Source organism: Arachis stenosperma, chromosome 4, assembly GCF_014773155.1.
Source record: "Arachis stenosperma cultivar V10309 chromosome 4, arast.V10309.gnm1.PFL2, whole genome shotgun sequence".
In the NCBI taxonomy this organism is placed as follows: Eukaryota; Viridiplantae; Streptophyta; class Magnoliopsida; order Fabales; family Fabaceae; genus Arachis; species Arachis stenosperma.
The window spans coordinates 135487052-135506815 of record NC_080380.1 but is presented as its reverse complement, the minus strand read 5'-3'; the positions used below and the strand labels follow the sequence as shown (position 1 = coordinate 135506815).

The 19764-nt window shown below is 28.3% G+C and overlaps 1 protein-coding gene across 1 annotated transcript; it reads left to right on the top strand.

Annotated features, from left to right (window-relative positions):
* Positions 1-14985: 14985 nt before the first annotated feature.
* LOC130975606 (protein MAIN-LIKE 1-like) lies at positions 14986-16260 on the top strand. The gene is made up of 2 exons (XM_057900375.1): positions 14986-15057; positions 15670-16260. Exons 1-2 carry the CDS (start codon positions 14986-14988, stop codon positions 16258-16260), a joined length of 663 nt encoding a protein of 220 aa, XP_057756358.1.
* Positions 16261-19764: the final 3504 nt, after the last annotated feature.

The window sequence follows — 19764 nt, the reverse complement described above, 5'->3', positions numbered from 1 at the left end:
CGCTTGTGGAACCGCTGGAATTTTGTTTTGCGGCCGTTAAAAACCGCCGCAAATCCCTAAAAAAATCGCCGCTATTCGGCGTGTCTTTTGTGGTATACCAAATAATAACGAAGTCTTAACAAAGAAAATTACTCATAACACTCTTTAACCTTATAAAGGTAAAAGTAACTAAGAACGAGAAAAAAAAAAAGAAAAGTAAATAAAATTGATATTCATAGAAACATCATTTATTATTAAGCTTTTCATTTTCCCTTATTCAAACATGTGTTGTAAGGGAAATGTTGCAAACATAGGACTATAAATCCTGACATGGAAGTGAGTGTATACAAATACATTTGTCGCGAGTGCAAAATCCACTTGCTAGATTTCCATAGCGTTTTTTGCATGAATCATCGCACCGACTCGCTACACATTTCGCATCTGCGAGTGTCTGTGTACAATGGTTTGAGGCTGCCTCTGTTACTTTCATTAGCCTTTCATTTCCTACGTATACCATCAAACACAAAATAATTACTACTGGATAGTTGGATGTACAATCTAAATTAACATAAACAAATAGAAACTTATAATGTGTTTTTTTTTTTCAGTTTTTTTTAATTAAAAAAAAAAACAGATTTGTGCCAAAGAAAATCACTTTTGTGCACCCTATTTTTATATAGATTTTATAAATTATCAGAATTTAAATAAAAGTCGTTTTTTTTTTGGTTTGGGGAAAGTAACGGGAGTAGATTCTTATTAAAATCAAAATTTAAATAATTTCAACTCATATAAAGAATTAAATTGTAAAATTATTTTTCTGAAAATCATAAATAAACACAGCCTCACTTCTTTTAACTTTTTCTAGCAATTTTTTTTGTCTAAAAGGAAATCAATTTTCATATATTTGTCAAGATTTTATAAAATATTATATTTTGAAAGAAAGAGTTTTTATTTTTTGAAAAGAAAGAAACATAATTTATTTTTTAACTATTTTTAACAATATAAAGTATTAAAATGTAATTTTTTTAAGAAAAATTAAACATGGTCTATTAGATAACTAACATATACCAATACCAATGGAAAAAACAAGTAGAATGACCAAAACACAGGTAAAGGCCTTCATCTTCTTAGGTGCTTGAAAGTATGAAATAACCTGTGGATGTCTATCTATTTATAATAAGAATAAGTCATATACTTTTGGTGCCATATTTATTATAATCGATTAAAATTAATTACATTTGAACCGAATAAGAGGAGGATATTGCTCTAGAAGGGGTCAGACTGTACAGCACACAATCATTCATTTAATTTGCTATGGACACAAACACGCGATACAATACAGAATACGATATAATATGAAATAGGTTGACATACAAATTTTAAAATTTTATAAAATACAAAAACATATATATATATATATATATATATATATATATATATATAATATAAAATACTTTTTAATAAATTATAATAATATTTTAATATTTTATTAATATTAATATATAAATTAATTTAAATATTTTTAAAGTTTTATTTTAATTATATAAAATATTTAAAATATTTTTTGTTTTAATAAATAATAATATATACTATTTCTAAATTTATTTAAAAAATACATGTTAAGAATAATGTTGGACGCGCTAATACGTAATTGTATTTAGATATATTTAAGTGTGTTCGGAGTAAATTTTTTTATTTTTTATCAAGATACGGTTAAATACAGCAAACACACATATCAGATGAATATCAATAATTATCGTATTTAAAATATATTCAATACATAAACATAACAACTCAACAAAATATCTATACTTATGTCTATTTGTCAAATAACTTTTAATCTACCGTCTTACCTAATTAATTTTGTCAACCACCCCATTATTAATGTCAAACGAAATTATTATCATTTCCAATAAAAAAAAGTTTTTCCTAATACATACAATAGAATGGATCCATAAATTTTAATGTGGAGGAGTTAAATTTTAGATAAATTTTTTATTTTCTAAAAATAATTAATTTATGATGTATGGATACTGATAAAAACACAAAATACAACACGATATGAGACATGCTGACATATAAATTTAAAATTTTGTTAAAATATTGAGATATGCATATATATAAAATATAAAATATTTTTAGATAAATTCTAATGATATTTTGATATTTTATTTATATTAAAATAAAAATTAATTTTTAATTATTTTTAATGTCTTATTTTAATTATATAAAATATTTAAAATATTTTGTTTTAATAAATAATAATATATACTATTTTAAAATTTATTTCAAAAATACATGTTAATAATAAAGTTGGACATACTGATAGATGATGGTATTTAGATGTGTTGAAGTGTGTCCGAAAAAGAATTTTTTATTTTTTGTTAAGACATAAGTGGACACAACAAACACGCGTATTAAATAAATGTCGAAGAGTATCGAGTCCAAAATATATTTGACATACGGACATGGTAACTCAGCAAAGTGCCAATACTTCATAGCAATTAACATATAGTTATTTGAATTGGTTTTTCAAAAGATTTATCAATATATATAAAATTATAAATTCTTCTTCAAAATTTTATTTTTAATATGACAAATACACAAAAAAACATAACGATATTAATAGTACATTATAAAATTATAAAATACCAATAATTTATAGCGTGTTTAGTTAAAAAATATTACATATCTTATTAATTAAAATTAATTATTTTAAAAATTTTGAAAAATTTAAAAATAAATTTTAATTATATAAAAAACACATTATCCTTATAGAATACAAAATATAAAATATTTTTACAAAATAAATATTTTTTACAAGAAAAGAATATCTAAAGTACACAATATAATTAGCAAAATATAATTATTTATATAATAATATAAATATTAAATATATTAATATAAGACTTAAGAATATAATATTAAATTAATTAAATAAAAATATTAATAAATTAAATAATTAAGACATAAATTTATTATATAATAAAAAATAATATATATATATATATATAATTATTAAATTATATAATATTTTTTATTTTTTTAAGCATATATCCCATATTTAAATATAATTTTTTAAAATTTTAAAAAGATCGAAGTCACTAATTATACCTCTCTAGCTAGGTCTGTCCGTGACAATGAAAACACATTTTAAAAATATTATAAAAAATATTTAATTTAAAAGTTATTCAGAAGATAAATTCTTTTACAATTTCAATACGACATTAATGTTTAAAATTTTAAAGTATAATAAATTATATAATATATATATCATAAATATACATATTACTAGCTAGTACCAAACAACAAATTATTAAAATTTTTTACTAACAATAATTTTATGTTTGTTAAAGAAAAAAATATTTTCTATATTCCGTATCAAGTATATTTTTTAATTTTATTTTATGAATTTAGCTAACATGTATCTTTATTAAGACACATAATAAAGTTATAAATTAAAAATATTTTTATAAAAAAAATACAACATTTAAGTTTTTAATATATTTGTTATATGCATTTATCAAAGTAAAATATCTAAAAAATTTTATTACTAACAATTTTAATTGTGCTTTTAGAATACAAGTTAGTTAAATCCTTATTTTATTGCAAATTAAATGTCGTTTTCTAATTCTAAAAAGTTATTTATTATTTTTTGAGTTTAGTTAACCTGTGTTCTTAGATTAAAGTTGCTAGTAATAGAAAATTTTAAATAGTTTACTTTAATAAATAAATAATAAATATATTAAAAATTTAAATTTTGCATCATTTTTTATAAATACTTTCTTAATTATAATTTTATCATGTGTCCTAAACGCATAAATTAATTAAATCTTTATTTTTTGAATAATACTACATGACCAGTAAATATTATTATTTTGGGTCCGTATTTGACTAGCAATAATTTGTACTTATATTTACAAGTATTTACAAATAAAAATATATAATTTGTATTTATATTTACCAAGAATTTACACACATAAATCAATACAATTTACACACATAAATTAATAAAATTTATAATTAAAGACAACTTAATGTTTATACTTGTCAAATAATAATCAAATGTACTAAAAAATATTGGCTTCTTAAAATTTCTGTTATTTTTTTATTATACCCTTTGGTAATATAAATAAAAATATAAAGAAAAAGTTAAAAGACTAAATAATTAATGAAGAGAGAATATATATATATATATATATATATATATATATATATATATAGTATTAAGATACTTTTGTCTTTTTCTTTTAATTGCTTAATATTTAATAAAAAATAATGATCTTAATATTTGTGTAAAACTAAAAAAAAGGTATAATACTTAATACGAAATAAATAGAGTAATTATTATATCATTGATTTAGCTAAAAAGTATTCTATGAATATTGGTTAAGAGTATAATATAAAAAATTTTGGTTTTTTAATATATTTAGGTTCAGATTGGGTAAAATTTTTAAATAAGCTCTTTTGAAAAAAAATTAAAATATAAGAATTTTTATTAGTAGTAGTTTATAAATAATTTATTTTGTATTTGAATTTTTAGCTATAGAAGTACTTATTTTAAAGTTGTAACGCTTGGATAAAGGATTCAAAAATTCAAATTTTTTATCCAAAGAGAATGAATATTAAAATATAATGATGATAATAAATACCTTTTAATATTGAATGTTGATTTTGCATAATTTAATTCTTGATATTTATACCACACATAATGTTAAACCCTCACAAATCGGCAGTAAATGATTATATCTCAGATACTCATTCAAAAAATCTTTTAAATTAATAACGGTCCACAACAGAAAAACGGTTTCCCACGTTTTTGGACCAATCTCGAAATTCGGAGATAATGGTCAAAGACCGTTCAATCTGAATAATGATAAAATAGAAGAACCAACACGGCTAGGGGACACATTCAAAAAAACGAATCACCATCCTAATCTTTTTAGTTTTAGTTTATATTAAGAGATATATTACTGACTTGAGTGTTGGAGTCTTTTTTGCAGGTCCCACATCCGAGTTTGAGTTCTAAGGATAACTCATCCCTGTTGATCGAAAAGCTTGGAGCATCCACAGTATTACAGAGATGAGATATACCTCGGAAGAGTATTCTTGACAGAACATCTCGCACCCACTGTGGCGCCGATTTCTAATATCACCTCACCATCTTTTTTCCTTTTTTTCATTTTCTCCTTTTTTGCAGGATTCAAAATATGGCTGATGACTCATTACCAGCACCTCCTCCCACTCATGTCTAACTAGTGGCCATGAACGTCGCTCTTCAAGCGAAAGTAAAAAAAATGTCCAAACTCCTAGCGAGTAAAGCGGACAATGATGGAGGTGACAAGAAGACTGCAAGCAAAGAAAATCCTGAGGATGAGCATCACTCTGAAACAAACATGGCAATGGAAGTCATCCCCCGAGATCCAGTAAAAAGAGAACAAATCCTTTCTCTGATGAAGTAATGAACTTCCAAATGTCGAAAAATTTTACACTTCCAACCACACTAAAACCTTACGAGGGCTTTGGTGATCCCAAAATCTACATCACTAAGATTGAATCTACGATGTTTTTGAATGATGCTTTATTGTGATTTTCTAGTCTCTCTGCAGGTTACATTTCCAGTTTTGACAAATTTTTCGACCAATTTATCAACCATTTTGCAGTTTTCAAGATCTATGTTCATGACTCTGATTTCCTCAGCACTATTAAACAAGGACAACATTAGAGTCTGAAAAATTATATGTCTAGATTTGCAAATGTCGCGATGAAAATTCCCAATCTCAGCCCTGATGTGCACCTTCATGCGCTAAAGAGAGAACTACGCTCGGGAGATTTTAGGAGACTATAGCTATCACTAAACCTAAGACACTGACAGAATTCAGAGATAAGGCATCAGGACAAATAGAAAATCGAAGAGCTAAGGGAAGCCAGGAAGGTAAAAAAGCAAACACCACAAACGCCTCGAAAAGAAGAGGATAGACAAGAAAGGACGGGTTAGACACGCGAACAAAAGAAACCTTTCAAACTAACGCCAAAGTTTGACACCTACACAAAGTTCAATACGATAAGAGAAAACATCATAAAGGAAATCCTCCATAGTTAGTTTATAAAGCCTCCTACCAAAGCGAGAACTTACCAAGACCATAAATATGTGGACAAAGGTAAGCATTGCGTATTCCATCAAAAGTTTGGTCACACCACAGATGAATGCGTAGTAGCCAAAGACCTATTGGAAATTGGCAAGACAAGGTTTGCTGGACAAATACATCAACAGCAGAGGGCAAAGAGAAATTATAAGCACAATAGATCAGTCGAACTATAATTCAACTCCCCGAGACAAAGGAACTTGGCATGCTTCCCCAGAATTTCCATAAAAAGGCATTATTAACTATATTTCAGGTAGTTTTGCAGGAGGTGGAATCACCAACACGGCTAGGAGAAGGAGTTATCAAACCATGGAGACCATGGAGGGATCCTCCTCACTTCCCACAGAAAGCATATCTTTTGATGGATCCGACTTCAGGTTATAGTGCTCAAACCTAGACAACCCTGTTGTATTTTCAGTTAACATGGGAGAATTGATGGTTAAGAAAGTCTTGCTCGACCCAAGGAGTAGGACCAATGTATCGTTCTACCCGACTTTTCAAAAAATGCAGCTAAGCGATAAAGCCCTGCAGATTTCATCCATGAGCTTAGATTCTAATCGTGGTTAGCGAATGTAGTTATGGTAAAAAAGAGCTTGGGAAAATGGCGTGTGTGTGTGGATTTCACAGACATAAACAAAGCATGTCCCAATAATTTCTACCCATTGCCAAGTATTGACAAATTAATCGATAACACATCGGGTGTCAAGGTGTTAAGTTTTATGGACGCCTATTCCGGATATAATCAGATACTAATGCACCCAGAAGATCAAGATAAGACTGCATTCATAACAGATAACGGTAATTTTTGTTCTAAGGTAAATGCCTTTCAGACTTAAAAACGCATGAGCAACATATCAGAGGCTGATGGATAAGGTTTTTAAGGACCAAATAAGTCTGAACATAGAAGTCTATGTCGATGATATGGTTATAAAGTCAAAGTTAGAGGAAGCACACCAAGCTGACATCCACGAGGTTTTAAAACAACTTAAAAAATACAATATGAGGTTAAATCTAGAGAAATGCATATTCGGAGTACACAGAGGAAAATTCCTCGGTTTCCTATTGACACATCAGGGGATTGTGATGAGCGGAAAACCGAAGCTCATGGATACCGGCAAGTGCAATGGATCATTCAAGTAATACCACGATGAGTGGATATCGTTCCCACAAGGATTAACGGACTGAGCACACAATTATCGAATTAAATTACTAATTATATAAATAAAACCTGGAATCTGAGAATTGTTGTGACTTGCTGGAAACTTGTAGAGATTGAATTAAAGGTTTCTTGAGTGCTAAATGCTTCGGACAGTGCTTATTGAATTTGGAGAAATCAATAATGGTGAATGTCTAGGGCTTGGAAATGTTCATGTCCTCAAGAGAATTAAACCTTGTTAACCTAATTCTAAAATTTGCAAATCTCCATTTATGACGAATCTAAAGTAACCAATTTCTGATGTCTCAGCTCCTCGGTTTGTCTTTAATTAACCACCCGCCAATGTCTTGGTCGTTTGATTAATTAAAGAGGTTAAGTACAAAAATTCGATTCACTTTCTCAATGAGAAAACATGATTTCAAGAATCGTCCTAATCTAGATTATATGTCACGTATCCAAGATTAGGGTAAACAAAAATCATGTGTTGCCGCACACTTACAAAATTCCCTATGTCTAGTTGATTTAAAAACTTATGTAAAAGAGTTTTCAAGCATGATTTGAAAAACTACTCTATCGAATCAGTTAACAAATCCAAAACGGGATTAGCATACCTGTTGATGCTACTAATCCTTTATTGATGAAGAACGAAATATTCAATCATAAATAGATGAATGCAAAACTTTAGAATAAAAGAAAACTTGAATTAATAAACCATCAAAACATGAACAAAGCTCCTAAACAAAACAAAAAAAAAAGGAGGAAGAAGAGAGATACGTAAGGGGTCTGAAGTAATTAAGATTATTTCAATCCTAGATTTCCTAGTAATTCAAATTCAAATTTAAAACTAAATCTTATCTTAATCAGAAGTAATTAAGACAATTTCCTAACAAAATCAAAATAGCATTAAAACAAATTCAAATCTAATCAAATACAAAATCTTCTTCAATCTTTTAAATGGAATCAAATCATATCTTCACTAGCGTGTAACGGCTTCTCTGGGCATGGCATTTTGCTGAGAAAATTGATCTTTGGTGTGGCACGCCTTCCTGTAGTGTGGCACACTAGGCTTTGGGATTGGTTCCAGTGAATTCTCTCATTTCCAAGTGTGGCACGCCAATGCTGAACTTCCTTGTAGGACGTGGCATATACTACACAGCGTGAGACGTTCCTTTGCTAAAATTGGATTTGTCCGTACATATGGAAGATGTGTAAGCACAACTTGCAAAACCTCTATAAATTGTGCGTATGCATGAGAGATGCGTAGCACAACCCAGAAAACTTTCATATTTCGTGCGTATGCATGAGAGATGCGTACATGGATTTCTCTTCTAGGGCATGGCACGCCCCTGCAATTTCTCTCTAGGGTGTGGCATGCCCTTGCATCTGTGTCCAATGCGTGGCAAGCTTCATTTCTTGAAGAGAACTTGTGAGTACGCATGGGAGATGCGTACGCATGACCAGGGACTTTTTGATACTTATGCGTATGCATGAGACATGCGTACGCACAACATTTTGCTCTTTTGAGAAGCTTTGTTATGTTGCTCCTTTGATCCTCCTTGCTTTCCTACTTGATTTTCTCATCTGTAAACCCTGTATTTTCTTAAAAACACTTTCAAAATGTTTAGTAGAAAAGGATATTTGAAATTAATGAGATCGAGAGAAGATTATGTACTTAAACTTACGAAAACATAAGAAAAACATATGAAAAACATAATAAAAACTCCTAAAGATGCGGACGCATCAGATTAAAGCAAACCCCAATAAATGCTGGGATGTTGCACAAATGTAATCACCAAGAACTGCTAAAGAAGTTCAACAACGAGGGAAGATTGAATTCGTCGGTAAACCTGTCGTTAACCTCCAACGCTAAATCCAACAATAAATCCGACAATATTAAACATTTTTCTTGTAGTGTTCAGAGTCAAAACTATCCACCCATGTAATATTAGAATCTTTAGGTAACTTGGATGTCTCAAAGAAACCCAATACAGCCGCAATAAATTCTCCTCCAATGTTCTCCCGACACTTCTTTATAAAATTTATATTGTACTACTCCCTTCTTGGTACTTTTGAAGACTCATAATTCTGTTACAAGCATTTCTTACTTCTTCAATAGATGGTAAAATCTCTAGTGCAATAATGGCCTCCTTCACATCAATTTGGCTTACTAGACCATCAAAGAACCTAACTAAACGTGAAGCCTCTTGGTGATATAGGTTTTTGGGAAAAGGCAATCTTGATTATGCTTGATTTTTCACTATCCTCCCATTAATCATTTGAGCATTAATCCGATTACTCCATTAATCATTTATCTTGTTATCCATATCTACAAAATTATCCTTATGCCATCTTCCTAACGGAACCATCAATGCTTTTAACTAATCAGTGAAAGGTACATCCTCTAATCGCATCCATTCCTCTTTCACCATCTTCAGGAAAGTAAACCATGAATCCAAATTTTTGAAAAGGTCTTGGACCCCACGTAGTCTTGTATGCTCCATTACCAACAGATAGTGATCAGACAATTCTCTTGGCCTCCTTTTCAAACGCATTTATGAAGATTCCTCTAACCATTCTACGTTACCCACTGCAATACTCTATCAATTTGGCTACATGAATGGTCCCTGAACCACGTATACTTATAATCATTCAACAACAAGTCAACTAGCTTCATATCCTATAACCATTGCTTAAAATATTCAACTGTGACTGGTAAATTGGTTGCTTCATTCTTTTTCTTTACCTGTACAATCTCATTAAAATCCTCTGTCTAGCAAAAAAGAACTTGATACAACCCAAAGATATTGCTTAGCTCTTCCCACATAGTAAACATCTTATCCCTCACGTGAGCACCATACACCAAATAATATGCATACCTAAAACTGTTTTTTGTCAACAGACTTTTAATACATGAGCATCTCTCCACTTTATAACAACTTTTCATCTTTAACGCTTCATCCCACATTAGCAAAGCAATAAATCTCCAGAAACACCTTCTGATACCATAGACTCCTAACCCACCTCGCCTCCCCCAAAAATACTAGCTACGTCAAATTTAGTTATCACCTCTTTCTTTGTCTCTATCAATCTTAATAAATTTAACTTATTTTTTTAGTTGAAAGTTGTCATCATATTCAACTTTTCAGCACCTCTCAAGTCCCTAACATCTTACGAACTAAAAATTATTTAACTTCTTTTTACACAATTTTTTCTTTTTTTTTGGCCTACTCCTCCTTGCTTTCTCATTCTGCATAGTATGCCATCTTTTATGTATAATTGCTTTATTTTATGCTTGTAGACTAGCTATTATATTATCTTCATTATATTGCATTGTTCTTGACTCCATTGCATCCGAATTATTTTTGTACTGACAAAAATATTTTTAAATTTTATTATTGATAAAATGTTCTCAAATTATTTAAAAATGTAACAAAAATGCACACTCGTGAATTAATTTGACATTAGCAAGTGAGCCATGTTATACTTTTCTGTTAATAGAGTAGGTCTCCGATTATGAATGGACATTTTCAACATATTTTTAAATTATTTGAGAGTATTTTTATTGATAATAAAATTTGAAATTTTTTTATCGACACCAAGATAATTCGAATATATTTTTTGTGTTTTACCATTCAATATTTCATCGTAATGAATACTATAACTTAAGAATGAGCATTTTTGTCCATATTGTGAATAATTGTATTCTTTTTTCCTAATTTTGATGCACTTATATTAGTATGTAAAATATTTACATAATTATTTAATTATATCTATTTTTAGAATAATTATTCACATGATCAATATAAAAATAATTATTTTTATTAACGTAACATTACATATAAAATTATTTTTTTGGTAAACCGTATAAAATTATTTTATTTCAACGGTACATTAAAATTAATTTTTTGTTTTAGTAAAACTTAGTATATTAGCGCCTACCTGTGTCGGATTACTTTGAAAAATGCTGACCGACTCTGAACGACACTAGCCATCACAAGAAATTTTAGATAATTAATTTGTTACATTATCCTTAAATAGGTTTATTTTTATCCAATCGGTCATGTGATACCAAATAATAGCAAAGTCTTAACAAAGAAAATTACTCATAACATTCTTTATCTCATAACCTTATAAAAGTAAAAGTAACCAAGAACGAGAAAAAAAAAGGAAAGAGAAGTAAATAAAATTGATGTTCATAGAAACATTTATTTATATTAAGCTTTTCATTGTCCATTATTCAAACATGTATTGTAAGGGAACATGTTGCAAACATAGGACTACAAATCCTGACATGGAAGTGAGTGTATACAATGACATTGTTCGCTAACGCAATCACCAATTGCTTGACTTCCATCATGTTTTTTGCAATAAGCATCGCACTCAATTTGTGTATCACATTTCGCATTTGGGTGTATCTGTGTACAATGGTTTGAGGCTGCCTCTGTTACTTTCATTAGCCTTTCATTTCCTACGTATACACATCGAACACATAAAATAATTAGTACTGCATAGTTGACATAAACAAATAGAAACTTATAATGTGTTTTTTTTTTCAGTTTTAATTAAAAAGAAAATCACTTTTCACCCTATTTTTATATAGATTTTATAAATTAATCAGAATTTAAATAAAAGTCGTTTTTTTTTGTCCGGGAAAAATCAAAGGGAGTAGAATATTAAAATCAAATTTTAAATAATTTCAACTGCATGAAAAGAATCAAATTGTAAAATTACTTTTCTAAACACAGTCTCAATTCTTTTAAAATTTTCTGGCAATTCTTTTTTGTCTAAAAAAAAATCAATTTTCATATATTTGTCAAGATTTTATAAAATATTATATTTTGAAAGAAAAGAGTTTTCATTTTTTAAAAAGAAAGAAACAATTTATTTTTTTAACTATTTTTAGCAATACAAAGTATTAAAATGTAATTTTTTAAAAAAAAAAGAAAAGACAACCAATCTTATTTTTTAAAGCACGCACATATAAAAGATAAGAAAAATTAAACATGGTCTATTAGATAACTAAAATATACCAATACCAATGGAAAAAACAAGTAGAATGACCAAAACACAGGTAAAGGCCTTCATCTTCTTAGGTACATGAAAGTATGAAATAACCTGTGGATGTCTATCTATTTATAATAAGAATAAGTCATATACTTTTGGTGCCATATTTACTATAATCGAGTAAAATTAATTACAGAACCGAATAAGAGGAGGATATTGCTCTAGAAAGGGTCAGACTGTACAGCACACAATCATTCATTAAAATTAATTAATTTGGTCAAGCACCCCATTAATGTCAAACCAAATTATTATCATCTCCAATTAAAAACAAAAGTGGTTGTTAATATACTTAATATGCTAAAACTGGATTTTTTTCAATTAATGAAAGTAAGGTGTCGATTCCTCATAAATCTATTTTTTTACCAAAATAAATGTACTATTTTCTCTTCTAAATTTATTTTATAAAAATATCTTTATTATAATTATACTATAATTAGCATTTAAGTAATAATGCATAATTATCCTAATTTAGGAAAATATCTTTATTTTTAGAAAGTACTATTTTCATGTAATGAAAGCACTATTTTCTCTTCTAAAATTATTTTTAAAAAAAAATATTTATTATAATTATATTAGAATTAGCATTTAATGAATAATGCATGATTATACTAATTTAGAAAAATATTTTTATTATAATTATATAAAATAATCTACTTAATATACTAAAATTAGATTTTTCTCTAATTAATGAACGTAAGGTGTCAATTCTTCGTGAATTTATTTTTTTTCAAAATAAAAGCACTATTCTCTCTTCTAAATTTATTTTAAAAAATATCTTTATTAGAATTATATTACAAATAACATTTAATGAATAATGCATAATTATACTAATTTAAAAAATATCTTAATTATAATTATATAAAAAATTAAACATAAATTTATAATTCTAATTGCCAAAAATATGATACTAACGTTCATAGTGATAAATTGATATTGCAATAATTAATTTCTATAATTATTTTTATACTACTAATGGCTATATATAATGTTTCTTTGTGGTTAGTGAGTCTAAATCTAAGAGTCAAAATATTCTTTTTTTCTAATATGTTATTTTTCTTTGATTGGACAATTATTTCTAAAGAGCTTTGTAGGTCAAGTTCAAGTCACATCCCCTCCACGTTTTCTACGTTTGTCCGAAAATATTCGAAGTGGAGCATATAATGAGATTGAATTTTCTCAATTTAGGTTCAGTTTTGAAAAATTCTTATCAACCTTGGAAATGCAATTCAAAGATTGGTACTATATTTAAATTTTCTTCTCTTAAACTTTTTGTATCAAAAATAATTTTATAACATATTGTAATTTTTTTTTCAGAAACTACTGGCCTTTTGGTGCATTAATGCGATGCCATTGAGGAGAATAAAAGTCAATTTAGTTTGACAATTTTAACAAGAAGATAGTCTGAATTTGTATATATTCTAAGTGTTCGATCTTATGATGTTATTTCGGTTAGTTGTTACGAGAATGACTCTAATCTATACGTATCTAAAGATTAGAATAGATTAAATATTATTTAAATAATCTAGTTCTAATATTGGTATTTGATTAAATTAGTTTTAGAAAATTTAAATTGTTGTATCAATTTATATATTATGACTATTTTTTTGGATATGTTATTTTTAAATTTTTTAATATGAATTTTTTTTTATTTTTAAGTTTGTTTTCTTTTTTGGATATATGTATCACCTTTTTTTATATTTTAGATTAGTAATGCAATTATTGAGAGAAAATATAATTCATAAATAGATTAAAATGATTAAAAGTTTAATTATATTGTGTAGACACAAGATTGATTAATTAAGATTAAGGCGTGAAAAAGGAAAAAGAGTCACAATATATGATTTTGCTTTCTTGCTAATATATAAAATACGTGAAAGAAAAAAATTAAAATATCACCATTTAAAAAAAATTGTTAATCATGCATGTGAAAAGAAATTGGGGAATATACAAGGATATAAAAAATAAAAACTTATTACTCGATTGTAGAATAAAAAATAATTATATATATAAAAAAATAATCATAACAAAAAATAATTAATATATGTGACTTAAATTTTTATATGTACAATTAATATATATATATATATATATATATATATATATATATATATATATATATAATAGGGCAAAAAACGCAAATGAGCCAAGCACAGCTCAATATAACCCAAATCAGCCAAATCAAACATTTATACCTGAATCCGCCAGGATCAATTTTAATATAATTCGAATCAATAAGATTCGAATTAATTTAACACGTAATTCGAATTGAATCAATTCGAACTACTCTCAGAAACAACTTCAAGCTAATTCGAATCAATTCAGATCGAATTAAGCATGCAATCCACCCTAGTAATTCGAAACAAATAATTTCGAATTATGAAAGTGTAATTCGAGTGATATTAATTCGAATTACATGGAGAAGAACACATGAGAGAGGTTCGAATCTAGTTGATTCGAATTAGGTGAAATACGTTTTGCATAGTAATTCGAATTAAGTTGATTCGAATTACAAGGGGTTCGCTATATAAGGAGTTCGGACCAAGTTCATTCGAATCACTTTTTCATTCTCCAACCCCACCAAATCCCAGAGAAAACGACCAACATTCGGTTCGAGTAAGACCAGAGCGGCATTTTTAGTCGATGGGGGACGATCCAGGCAGGCTTTATCGTTTGGATGGAGTTGTGCATATCGCCGGTGTGATCAACGACGAGGTTAGTGGTTTATGATGTTGCGCTGTTGATTGTGTTTTTTATTAGTGGTTGATGAAAGCGGTTTATGATAATGGTATTTGTTAATGGTTTTTGATAATGGTTTATGGTACTGTTAGTGGTTTAGGATAGTGGTGTAGGCTAGTGGTTTTTGTTAATGGTTTCTTATAGCGGTTTATGTTAGTGTTAGCGGTTTAAGCAAGTGGTTTAGGCCAGTGGTTTTTGTTAGGAGATTTTGTAATGGTTTTTTGTAAGCGGTTTTTGTGAATAGTTTTGGATAGTGGTTTTAGTGAATGGTTTTGGATAGTGGTTTTAGTGAATGGTTTTGGATAGTGGTTTTAGTGAATGGTCTTGTATAGTGGTTTTAGTGAAATTGTTTTTTGTAAGCGGTTTTTGAGAATGGTTTTGGATAGTGGTTTTAGTCATGGGTTTAGGTTTAGGGTAGTTGTTGTTTTTGATAATTGTTTTTGATAATGGTTTTTGTGTATAATATGTTGGTCGCTTGTTTCAAATATGTTATGTTGAAGGATTTATTTACTGCATCCCTATGAAATATATTGTAAATGTTACTGGTTTGTGCATCTGTTCTAATTATGCGGTTTATGTGCTGGCCAGCCTCGTCGTTGCATATCCAGCGTTAGGCGGCAGCAAGGGATGCGTCTTGATGAGAGGTACGTTCCGTACTTGCAGATGGCCGGATTGCACCATCTTGCGAGACTGAACGACAGATGGTTCCGACTAGACGAGCCCCTAGTCAGCGCATTCGTCGAGAGGTGGCGGCCTGAGACGCACACCTTCCACATGCCGTTCGGAGAGTGCACCATCACGCTTCAGGACGTCGCATACCAGCTGGGGTTGCCAGTGGACGGAGATTACGTCAGTGGTTGCCTGACAGACTTCCACCTTTACATTGAGGGTGGGAGACCAGCTTGGCAGTGGTTCCATGAGTTGCTCGGTGTTGTACCTCCCGAGAACCAGGTGCAGAAATTCGCAGTTAACTGCACCTGGTTTCAGGAGACCTTTGGAGAGTGTCCAGACGGGGCTGATGAGGAGACAGTTAGGCGCTTTGTCCGTGCCTATATCATGATGTTATTGGGCACGCAGCTGTTTGCCGACAAGTCCGGCAATCGTATATACATCAGATGGCTACCCTATGTTGCTCGGCTTGAGGAGATGGGGGTGGAGCTTTTGGAGATTATTTCGTAGGTGTTCCCGGTGATGATCAGGCCCTTCAGGAGAGTACTCCATGGGTGAGTCCTGGCTCGATGTTCCCCGACTTCCTTGCTAGTGATGGCATTGTGGCGGAGTTCGGTGGACCGCATTTCCTTGATGATATCCGGACCATCTGAGCCTCGGCCTCCCTACCCTTACGGACGAATAGCTCAGCCAGCCTTCCGTATGTGGCCTTAACCAGCGAGCAAACAGGGAGGTTCCTTACCCCCTTCAGAATTGAATTGACACACTCTGATATATTGGTCGTCATGTGCCCGAATCTCCGGCCCTCATCACAGTACTGTGTCCACAACGAGTAATCAATTCGGTTCGCCCAGTCACACATTGCCGGATTCTCAGAGCGCAGGATGTCGAACCAGTAGTCAAACTCCACCTCGGTCTTCGCATATGCGGCGTTGACAAGAAGCCTCCGGGCATCTTTGCCCTTGAAGGTGAGGGCGAAATTCGCTGCAACGTGTCGAATGCAGAATGCCCGGTATGCAGACGGAGGCAGCCATCCCCCATCAGGTGCTTCAAGTGCCGCCTTGATGCCGTTATGCCTATCGAATTATGTGTTAGGCTAATTCGAATCTTATTGATTCGAATTATATAAATATTTGATCTGGTGGATTGTCGTAGAAAAGTTTTATTTGGCGGATTTGCGTAAATTTGAGTTAGCCTTGGCTCATTTGCATTTTTTGCCCTATATAATATTTAAAAGTATTTAACAAAATTAATATATATGTATAGATAAATAAAGAAATTATTAAAATTTGTGAAAATTACACATATAATGACGTTAATAATAAAGAATAAAAAAGTTATCGAATAATTATAGGCTAAAAAAAATTATCATGATAAAAAATAATTAATATATGTAATTTAAATATATTTACATATAATTAATATATATATATAAAAAGAAGTATTTAGAATTATTTGAAAAAATAAATATATTCTTAAAATTTTTATTATTAACTAAACAATTGATTTATATACATATAAATAAATACAAAAATTAGTATGATTTATAAATATTATTATACGTATGATGGTATTAATGAAATAACGAAATTATTGAATAATTGTAGGCTAAAATAAATATTTATAATAAAAAAATTAAAAAATAATTAATATATGTGACTTAATATATATGTATACTTAAATAAGAAAAATTTTAAAATTATTTAAATATAATAAATAAATATATCCTACGAATAAAAAAATTATTGACTAATTGATCAATATATACTGGTAGTATAAATAAAAAAATTATTAAATAAAAAAGAAATAGTATGTTTTTAATTTTGGGAATAAAACGTAAATAATTATAATATAATAATTAATTTGTTTAATTATTAATATTTATAATTGTTATTTTAAATCATAAATTTAGAAAAAAAAAGTAGATTAACAAAAACGATTAATAACTATATTAGAGTTGATACATATAACACTAGATTAAGAAAAGATGAACGAATAACATGTTACTTTTTTATTAATCAAATTACTACAATTCAAATTAATTTCAATAAAATAATTTAAAATTATAATTTCAACCTTATATTATCACGTGCATAGTACGAATTATTGAACAATTTATTATCATGTACATGACACGGATTATTAAACAATTTCTTATGTATTTTTTTTCAAAATAAAAATACTATTTTTACTTATAATTATTATTCTTTATCAATTCTTTCATTTAAATACTAATATTATTTATTATTTTTTTTATTTTTATTTCACACATTTATTAAAAATTTTTTTCAATATTTTAGGTATTAATTGATGCTATTTAATTAACTTATTTTAATTATTAAATTATTAAAATTTTAGGTATTAATTATACCTCAAATGGTATTAAGACTTTGAATATAATTTCAATTTAATTTTGGACAATATCAAAAATAAATATATATATATATATATATGATATTTTAGGTATTAATTATGGTGATTTATTAACTTATTTTAGGTATTTATATATTAAAATATTAGATATTAATTATATCATGTTTACTGTGTTAAGACTTTAGACATAATCTCAATTTAATTTTGGACAATGTCAGAAATAAATATCTATAATATTAAATTAAAAGAGTAGTTTTTAATTTTACATAAAATAATATAATAAATATAGAGTATAAATAAATTTACTTGACAATATAATTATTCATAGTGTGATATTTTATTACGATAACATATCTTTGCGGCTCCCTATATAGCAATAATATATATATATATATATATATATATATATATATATATATATATATATAGTTTATTATTTTTCTATCACATGACATATTTATTATTATATTTTAAATTTAGAGTTTTCTTGATTTAACATTGCGGTAAAAGAATGGCAAACAAAAAATTGATAAAAAAAATGAGAACATTCCAAACATAATTACTACTTTTTTCCTTTAATTTTTAAATATATTATTTATTTTATAATAACTAAATTGATTATACATGTAGTACAATTATCTTTAAATTATTAGTATTATTAGTATATTTTTAAAATTATTGACATATTATTAGTATATATAATAAGCAATAGTAAATTTTCTTTCATATTTATCATTTAAAAAATTTATAATTTTGACATAGTCTTTATTCTATTTTTTTCCATACCTAATGACTATTGACTACGATCCTATCAATAGTATCACCTATAGTAGATTATACAAAGAGAAAGTATGAAAAATAAAGACAACAATTCACTACTAGAAAATAGATTAATACAAACAGATTTACAGATAGATTTAGTCTTTATTACAGACAGATTTTTTGTTACCGACGAATTTTGTCCCTTTGTAAAAGTCCCGTCGGAAATTATTTACCGATGGATTTTTTCCGTCAGAAAATTACGAACGAATTTTTACCAGTTACCGACGGATTTTTCCTCTGTAAATTCTGCATCCATTTTCCGAAGACGACGAATTTTCCGACGAATTTTTCATCTGTAATTACAGACGAATTTTCCGACGGATTTTCCGTCTGTAATTACAGACGGATTTTCAGACGGATTTTTCGTCTGTAATTACAGACAAATTTTTCGACAAATTTTTCGTCTATAATTTAAATTTTAGAAAATCATCTTACACTCTGATTACAGACAGAAAATTCATCTGTAAATCCATCAGTAAGGTAAAATATAATTTTTTTTTATTTTTCTAATTACAAAATAAACTTATTTTCATACAAAATAAATATAAATTTAATACAAATTTTTATCTAATTTGTATTCGAATATTTATAATATTTCAAAAAATAAACAAATTCATCGTATTATAAAACTAAAAGAAAATTATTATAAACAAGCAAGTCAATATAATTCAAAATATAAACAAAATGTATTATCAACTATAATTCTCAGTATATTGTTCAACCATACTAAATTTTACACAATTTTATCTAATTTTAAACAAAGTGATCGACTTCACTGTTGCCCATGTCATTCTCTGTAGGAAGTCCCACAGCAGTACC

What these genes read in the sequence shown, in the direction of transcription:
- LOC130975606 (XM_057900375.1), top strand. Translation starts at nt 14,986, where the DNA reads ATGGGGGACGATCCAGGCAGGCTTTATCGTTTGGATGGAGTTGTGCAT. An exon ending in CCGGTGTGATCAACGACGAG is followed by an intron (nt 15,058 to 15,669) that starts GTTAGTGGTTTA and finishes TGTGCTGGCCAG; the next exon opens with CCTCGTCGTTGCATATCCAG.